The 8,215-nt window shown below is 38.3% G+C and overlaps 1 protein-coding gene across 2 annotated transcripts; it reads left to right on the top strand.

The window, feature by feature from the left end:
• The first annotated feature begins 524 nt into the window (after positions 1-524).
• On the top strand, positions 525-7,806 carry LOC132882888 (SLAM family member 5-like). 2 transcript variants are annotated; one of them, XM_060915989.1, is made up of 5 exons: positions 525-606; positions 2,656-2,961; positions 3,042-3,326; positions 5,081-5,216; positions 6,434-7,806. In XM_060915989.1, exons 1-5 carry the CDS (start codon positions 555-557, stop codon positions 6,573-6,575), a joined length of 921 nt encoding a protein of 306 aa, XP_060771972.1. In that variant the 5' UTR covers positions 525-554; the 3' UTR covers positions 6,576-7,806. The 2 variants fall into 2 exon arrangements, with proteins under 2 accessions (XP_060771972.1, XP_060771973.1); XM_060915990.1 differs by having other exon boundaries at positions 5,081-5,212.
• Positions 7,807-8,215: the final 409 nt, after the last annotated feature.

Below are 8,215 nucleotides of genomic sequence, written 5' to 3' on the forward strand. Positions count from 1 at the left end.
CCATCCATCCATTATCTGTAGCCGCTTTATCCTGTACACAGGGTTTCAGGCAAGCTGGAGCCTATCCCAGCTGACTATGGGTGAGAGGTGGGGTACACCCTGGACAAGTCGCCAGGTCTACGTTCATGTTCCAGGACTAATAAATTATAAAGTCACCCCCGTGTGTAATGCTGTGATATATTTGTGTCGTAGCACCAACATCATGCTCTCCTGACGTTTTTGAGAGCTTTAAATAACTAATTCATTTTAGAAGAAAGTCAATTCAGTATTTAAATAAAAAATCTGAGAACATGGGAATGATTGGATATAAATATAATAGAATATGAAAAATAAAGTTTTACTCAGTTTGTGCTGAAGTGAATAAGCTCAGTGTTAGAAGTCTGATGGATCTGTGTGGAGAGAGTTGTTTATGAAGGAGGTTTATTCTGACAGCAGGAAGTGAATCGTTTAACAAGTTGAACGAACGAGTCTTTAAGAGTCACTTCACAGAATCATTTGGCCTCCATCAGTCACATTATTGCTGACAAAATCAAAAGTCAGAACGAGACAGCAAAATGAGGAAACGTTTTCATCACAGCCTGAGTCTACTTTTCCTTTTCCTGTCAGGTATGGATTATCTCATCTCATTATCTCTAGCCGCTTTATCCTGTTCTACAGGGTCGCAGGCAAGCTGGAGCCTATCCCAGCTGACTACGGGCGAAAGGCGGGGTACACCCTGGACAAGTCGCCAGGTCATCACAGGGCTGACACATAGACACAGACAACCATTCACACTCACATTCACACCTACGGTCAATTTAGAGTCACCAGTTAACCTAACCTGCATGTCTTTGGACTGTGGGGGAAACCGGAGCACCCGGAGGAAACCCACGCGGACACGGGGAGAACATGCAAACTCCACACAGAAAGGCCCTCGCCGGCCCCGGGGCTCGAACCCGGACCTTCTTGCTGTGAGGCGACAGCGCTAACCACTACACCACCGTGCCGCCCGGTATGGATGATGATGATTATTATTATTATTATTATTATTATTATTAAGAGGGAAATGATCCTTTTCCCAGAGTAACAGGTAAAATAATGTATTTTAGATTTCTCCACAAATTGTTGAGTGATTTTTTTTTTTTACTAAACACTTTATTCACAGATACAGAGATGCTTTATGCTGAAAATTTCATTGTAAAGCATAAAGTAACAGAGTAAAATATTCGAATTAAGACCTCATTATTTTAGCTCAGCTTCAATAAAAGAACAAATGTATAAATCTAACTTAATACAAAATATATATCTTTTTTTCAGAACAAATTAATGAATGGAAATTGCTTCTAGCAATATATATATATATATATATATATATATATATATATATATATATATATATATCACTATATCTATATATATATCTATATATATATATATATATATATATATATATATATATATATATATATATATTAGATATAGTGTTTATATATATATATATATATATATATGTGTGTGTGTGTGTGTGTGTGTGTGTATATATATGTATATGTGTTTTGAGATTATCAGCTGAGGTTTTTCTAAAATAAATGACTCGGATTATTGTTATTATCACTACGGCTCAGCTGTTTATCAATGTTTTAGTTGTAATCAGATTGTATTCAGCCAAAAAATAACTTAAGCACCTCATATATTACACACACACACACACACACAAAAAAAAAAAATGGAAATGCAGCTGATTACATTTTACACTCAATGTAGTAAACTTTGGGTTATTTTGTTCAGATGTAACTCAGTAAAATTTAGACATGTATTAAGAAATAGAGTAAGGTAATGTAATTATACTGTGTGCTGTGTGTGTGTGTGTGTGTGTGTGTGTACACATAAAGACCTTCTCAGGTGCAGCTTTGCGAATGTTTTCTGGTCATCGTTATTACAGGACAAACTCCGACTGTTTCTGAGTGAATTGGAGAGTTGCTGTATATTTGTTGGCTTTTGTGCAGATTTTATTTCGGAATATAACAGTAAAAGGTGTTAAGTGTGTGTAGGATTTCAGACATTGTTTAACTTCAGATCTGCAGTTGCACAAAATAAAATTGTGTCAAGAGAATCAGGAAACATGCACATGTTCTGAGACTCTAAAGTCAAATTAGTCAATAATCAGAAACCTGATGATGATGACGATGATGGTTTTATTCTATTTGAATGATTTAAAGCATTTGACGAATGCATTGTATTTATGATGACTCTTCTATGAGTCATCATAACAGTGGTGTAGTGGTTAACACTGTCACCTCACAGCAAGAAGGTTCTGGGTTCAAGCCCAGCGGCCAGTGAGGGCCTTTCTGTGCGGAGTTTGCATGTTCTCCCCGTGTCTGCGTGGGTTTCCTCTGGGTGCTCTGGTTTCCCCCACAGTCCAAAGACATGCAGGTTAGGTTAACGTGGGGCAGTCTTGGGCTGAAGTGCCCTTGAGCAAGGTACCTGACCCCTGACTGCTCCCCGGGCGCTGTAGTGTGGCTGCCCACTGCTCTGGGTATGTGTGCGTGTGTTCACTGCTTCAGATGGGTTAAATGCAGAAGGTGAATTTCACTGTGCTTGAAGTGTGCATGTGACAAATAAAGGTTTCTTCTTCTTCTTCTTCTATGAGACTCTCAGGTCTGTTTTCTCTTTCAGAGACCTTCAGCTCTTTTGGTCGATCTTCAGTTCAGGAAGTGATCGGTGCTGTAGGCGAGTCTTTTACATTCCATACCAGTGTCCCTGTTTCTGGCAATGTAATTTATAAAACTAACACAATTGGACAGGTATTTAATAAATACAGCGACACAAACCTGAGTGAGAAGTTTGTGAATCGTCTTCAGTGGGACAGTCAGAGTGGGTTCTTCACTCTCACAGACCTGAGAACAGATGATTCAGGACTTTACACAGTGGAGAGCACTAAAGAGCCGCAGGGAAAACAGGATTATCAGTTGGAGGTGTACGGTGAGTGTGTTTCACAGATTTTAGATATAAAGAATCTTCAATTTTTAACTTCTCAGATTGTTCATGATGTTTCTGTACAGAGAGAGTTTCAGCTCCTCAGGTGGTGAAAACATCCTCCAGTTCTTCAGAGTTCTGTTCGTTGCTGTGTTCTGTGAGGAACATTAGAGGACTGAAGCTCTTCTGGTCTAAAGACAATGATGTTTTATTAAACTACACCAGCAGCAGCAACTCATCCAACATCACACTGAGTCTTCATCTAGAAATAAAGATGGCGGACATTCACACGTTCAGCTGTGTGGCTTCCAACCCAGTCAGTAACGAGGCAACCACAATCAACATCACACACTACTGCTCTCTGAACTCAGGTACGAGACAAATGTTTAACTCCTGATGCAGCATCGCCCTCTAGTGGGACCACCACCGATTCTGGAACAAGGACATCTCACGTCCTGTAATCTCACGACTAAACTCAGTAATACAAATCTATAAAAAGTGAGCCAACTTCATTAGCAATAATACTGCTACAAACCCACCTAATGTCACTCATCTGTGTCCTTCACTTCACTAGAAAACAATCACAGAAGAACCCTCTCACGCCCCCTGCTGCCTGCATTTAAAACGTCCATTTTAACATTTTCATTGCCAAAAGGCCCGATTTTTCTTTTTTTGCTATTAAAAAATAATTTTCTATCCAAAGAACTAAATAATAAGACTGAGTAGTTAAACTGATGACAATAACAGTATTTTATTTGTTTACTCACCTAATCCTAGAACGTCTTTTTTTTTTACATAAAATATGAGCGTCCTCTTCTCAAACTTGTACTGATCACAAAAAATGTGTTTTTTTCAACAACATGCCTGAATATTCAATGACAAAAATGTCTTCTATGAGTCTATACAGTTAATTTTCAGTCCAATAAACCATATTCTGTTTCCATATTGATAGCCATTTTCACATGTAGTGTGCGTCCCAAACCCACCTCCGGTATAGACATGCCCGAACAAAGATGTCCATTTCTCATTTCTGGTTTCTCTTATCTCACTAACGCTGATTTTAGCCAATAGTACTCAAATTGTAATGTACTTTATAAAGGCCAATTCACACCATGATATAAATGAAGTATTTTTCCCCATGTGAAGCTGTGGGAATGTCAATTCATGCCATGATCACACCAGATTTCACCCTGTCAAACTCACGACAAATTATTTTATGATGTTTGATATTTCTCTGCATTAAAAAACAAAGAAAAAACAGATAGAAATCATACAGTATTGTATGAAAATATAAATAAACCAGTTTAGCAATGTTCATCTCTAAAAACACACTGGACTTCAGATTTCTACAATTTTTACCAACATGCATACTATCGCAGACTTAATAATAATAATAATAGGGCCGCACGGTGGTGTAGTGGTTAGCACTGTCGCCTCACCCCTTACAGAGAAAACACATGAATTTCCCATGTATTTCACATGTGATCACATTACCACATGTGATCACATGTTACCATGTGGTAACATGTGGAATACATGGTATCAGATTTTGTAATGTATTACCATGTAGAGCACATGTGGAAAACATTCCACAAAATCAAAAGTCACATGTGATCACATGTGAAAAATCACATGTGAAGTTCATGTGGTTTTTCTGTAAGGGACAGCAAGAACGTTCTGGATTTGAGCCCCGTGGCTGACAAGAGCCTTTCTGTGTGGAGTTTGCATGTTCTCCCCGTGTCCGCGTGGGTTTCCTCCGGGTGCTCCGGTTTCCCCCACAGTCCAAAGACATGCAGGTTAGGTTAACTGGTGACTCTAAATTGACCGTAGGTGTGAATGTGAGTGTGAATGGTTGTGTGTCTATGTGTCAGCCCTGTGATGACCTGGTGACTTGTCCAGGGTATACCCCGCCTTTCGCCCGTAGTCAGCTGGGATAGGCTCCAGCTCGCCTGCGACCCTGTAGGACAGGATAAGCGGCTACAGATAATGGATGGATGGATTGATAATAATTTATTATTATTATTATTATTATTATTATTATTATTATTATTATACATGGACAAAACTAATGATGCTGCTTTTTCATCTTACATAAATTTGTGTTAATTTTTTTGTTAAATTACAGATGTAGTTTCTCATCAGCAGAGGACTGTGATTGTTCCAGTTGTGGTGTCTGTGCTTTTAGTCATGCTAGTAATCGTGATGTATGTGTATCTGTGGAGAAAGAAATTAATTGGACCCTGTCGGCGTACAGAAGGCAGGTATTTGTCTCATTATTTGTCTGAAAGAATAAGAGCAGAAGTGAAATTTACCTCGATGCCTCTCATCTCATTTCTTACTAAACATGCATTACTGCAAATAATTCCTGTTTTGTTATTTGGGAATTTATTCATATCTTGAAAAAACAAAAATTCTGCATTTGACTTTTTATTTTAAATTGCAATTCTAACAAACATGTACAGAACAGTATCACACACAGTCCACATGATTAGGAATAACTTTCAATTTACACACACAGCTTTGATTTCTTTATTTTAATCATTTTCACATCACTTTTACCAATCTTATTTCTCCTGATCTATGAGTCAGTGTCTGTGTGTATGTATATATATATATATATATATATATATATATATATATATATATATATATATATATATATATATATATATATATATATTTTTTTTTTTTTTTTTTTATATCTTTGCAAACTCTTCTGCAACTGAAGGCCTGAATGAAGAAGTACAGTATTCTGACATAAATCATAATAAACGCAGGTTAGGTTAACTGGTGACTCTAAATTGACCGTAGGTGTGAATGTGAGTGTGAATGGTTGTCTGTGTCTATGTGTCAGCCCTGTGATGACCTGGCGACTTGTCCAGGGTGTACCCCGCCTTTCGCCCGTAGTCAGCTGGGATAGGCTCCAACTCGCCTGCGACCCTGTAGAAGGATAAAGCGGCTAGAGATGATGAGATGAGATATATATATATATATATATATATATATATATATATATATATATATATATATATATATATATATATATATATATATATATATTTTTTTTTTTTTATATCTTTGCAAACTCTTCTGCAACTGAAGGCCTGAATGAAGAAGTACAGTATTCTGAAATAAATCATAATAAACGCACTCAGGTCAGTAACTGATGGACTGACAGACAGTGACAAATGTTTTACTCTGAAAATAAAAATAAAGCCCGACAGTTCAGTGTGATGTGCAGCAGTTTTTCTCACAGAGAACTCGAGTTTCACAACATGGAGGATTTCAGTGTGGTTAAAGTTCTTGTGAAAGCTGTGGTCTGAGTGGATTTAGATGTTACTGAGCTCATGTGTGTGATGTTTGAGAGCCGTCTCACAGCTTTAGAAGTGTCTACAGTGGGCTGTAGTGGACTCTGATGTCACTGTTTCAGATAAACGTACTGATTTCTCTGTCTTTCATTTTCTTTTTTTCCAAACAGAAGAAATCATGACTCTGTGTGTGACAACAGAAGTTTATTACCAGGTTTATGTACAGTGATTGCAGCAGCAGCAACAGCGGAACAGAATCAACTGGAACTGAAGACTGATCATCAGATTATTATCAGACCAAAGAAAAGATAGTGCTAGATATTTTATTGTTACTTTTGTTTTACACAAACACAGTCATCAACGTGGGGTGGCATGGTTAGCACCATTGCCTCACAGCAAGAAGGTCCTGGGTTCGAGCCCAGTGGCCAATGGGGGCCTTTCTGTGTGTGGAGTTTGCATGTTCTCCCCGTATCTGCGTGGGTTTCCTCCGGGTGCTCCGGTTTCCCCCACAGTCCAAAGACATGCAGGTTAGTGTTAATTGGTGGCTTTAAATTGACCGTAGGTGTGAATGTGAGTGTGAATGGTTATTTGTCTCTGTGTCAGCCCTGTGATAACCTGGTGATTTGTCCAGGGTGTACCCCGGCTCTCACCCGTAGTCAGCTGGGATAGGCTCCAGCTTGCCTGCGACCCTGTAGAACAGGATAAGCAGCTACAGATAACGGATGGGGCAACACAAGGAGTGTGAATGTGAGTGTGAATGGTTGGTTGTCTCTGTGTCAGCCCTTTGATAACCTAGCGACTTGTCCAGGGTGTACCCCGCCTCTCGCCCATTGTCAGCTGGGATAGGCTCCAGCTTGCCTGCGACCCTGTAGAACAGGATAAGTGGCAACAGATGGATGAATGAACAGTCATCAATTCAATAGTGTCTAGCAAAACATTTAATCATATTTATATTATTTTCAACTATAGATGACACAGTTCTTTCACATTTGCATATTCATTTACATAATCACCAACCTAACTAATCACCTAGCACTATTTGAAGAACTCGTATGAGTCTTTTTAACTTTACATTCACATGAAAAAGTGTGGAGAAAGTGACAGGTGATCGTTCATTTTCTCTGCATGTGTATAAAATGGACCTGAGATTTCAGTGAGAACTAAACTGAAGTGTTGTTAAGTCTATGCAAATTAGGCATGCTCCAAAATTCATTTTTTTGGTCTATTCACTGATGGCTGGTAAAGTGAAACTATTTTTCAACCAGCCTTTGAACAAAGTGTACTCAGTGAACTTGTGTGTTGTAGTGATGAAAGTTTGTGGTGAAATTGGCCTCTTTCAGCCGATGGAGACTCACCTCGTTTATTTTATTCACCATCGTAGATTTTTACTCGCATATGATGAGAGCCAGGTGATAATTTTAGACCCTGAATTTAAAAGATATCTCGCCTTAAAGCCACAAATGATTCCTCAGACCATTCAGTTCTCTACTCTCTCATTCAGTTCCATTTACTGTTTGACATAAATTTTTGAAAAATGTACACAATAAACTCGTCATGGTTTCATCTTCTCCTGTCATTTATGACTTCTCAGTAAATTTGTCCAGCAACATTATGAAGGAAAATAAAGCTCAGAAGGACACAGCACATACATGTCAACCTATACAGAATGTCCGTATTTTATATGGATTTGATTCAATAAACGTAGTATACGGGCGTACAAATAAAGTTATACGGATTCTTTAAAAAAACTTCAATATTTGTTTAGAGCTACAATCAATTCCCACAATGATAAAAGAGCGCATAACATTTACAAACGTACTGTACACCACATACAGCCAGTAAAGAGTCTTATGAAATTGCACGTTATCTTGTGGTAGTGAGACTTCATTCCACTTTTGATCATGCGCACACCACATTGCGAGAATCCAGCCAACCGGGAAGTAACATTTTGT

This window comes from Neoarius graeffei, chromosome 3, assembly GCF_027579695.1.
Source record: "Neoarius graeffei isolate fNeoGra1 chromosome 3, fNeoGra1.pri, whole genome shotgun sequence".
Taxonomy (NCBI): Eukaryota; Metazoa; Chordata; class Actinopteri; order Siluriformes; family Ariidae; genus Neoarius; species Neoarius graeffei.

What these genes read in the sequence shown, in the direction of transcription:
- LOC132882888 (XM_060915989.1), top strand. Translation starts at nt 555, where the DNA reads ATGAGGAAACGTTTTCATCACAGCCTGAGTCTACTTTTCCTTTTCCTG. An exon ending in TTATCAGTTGGAGGTGTACG is followed by an intron (nt 2,962 to 3,041) that starts GTGAGTGTGTTT and finishes GTTTCTGTACAG; the next exon opens with AGAGAGTTTCAGCTCCTCAG. An exon ending in TGTCGGCGTACAGAAGGCAG is followed by an intron (nt 5,217 to 6,433) that starts GTATTTGTCTCA and finishes TTTTCCAAACAG; the next exon opens with AAGAAATCATGACTCTGTGT.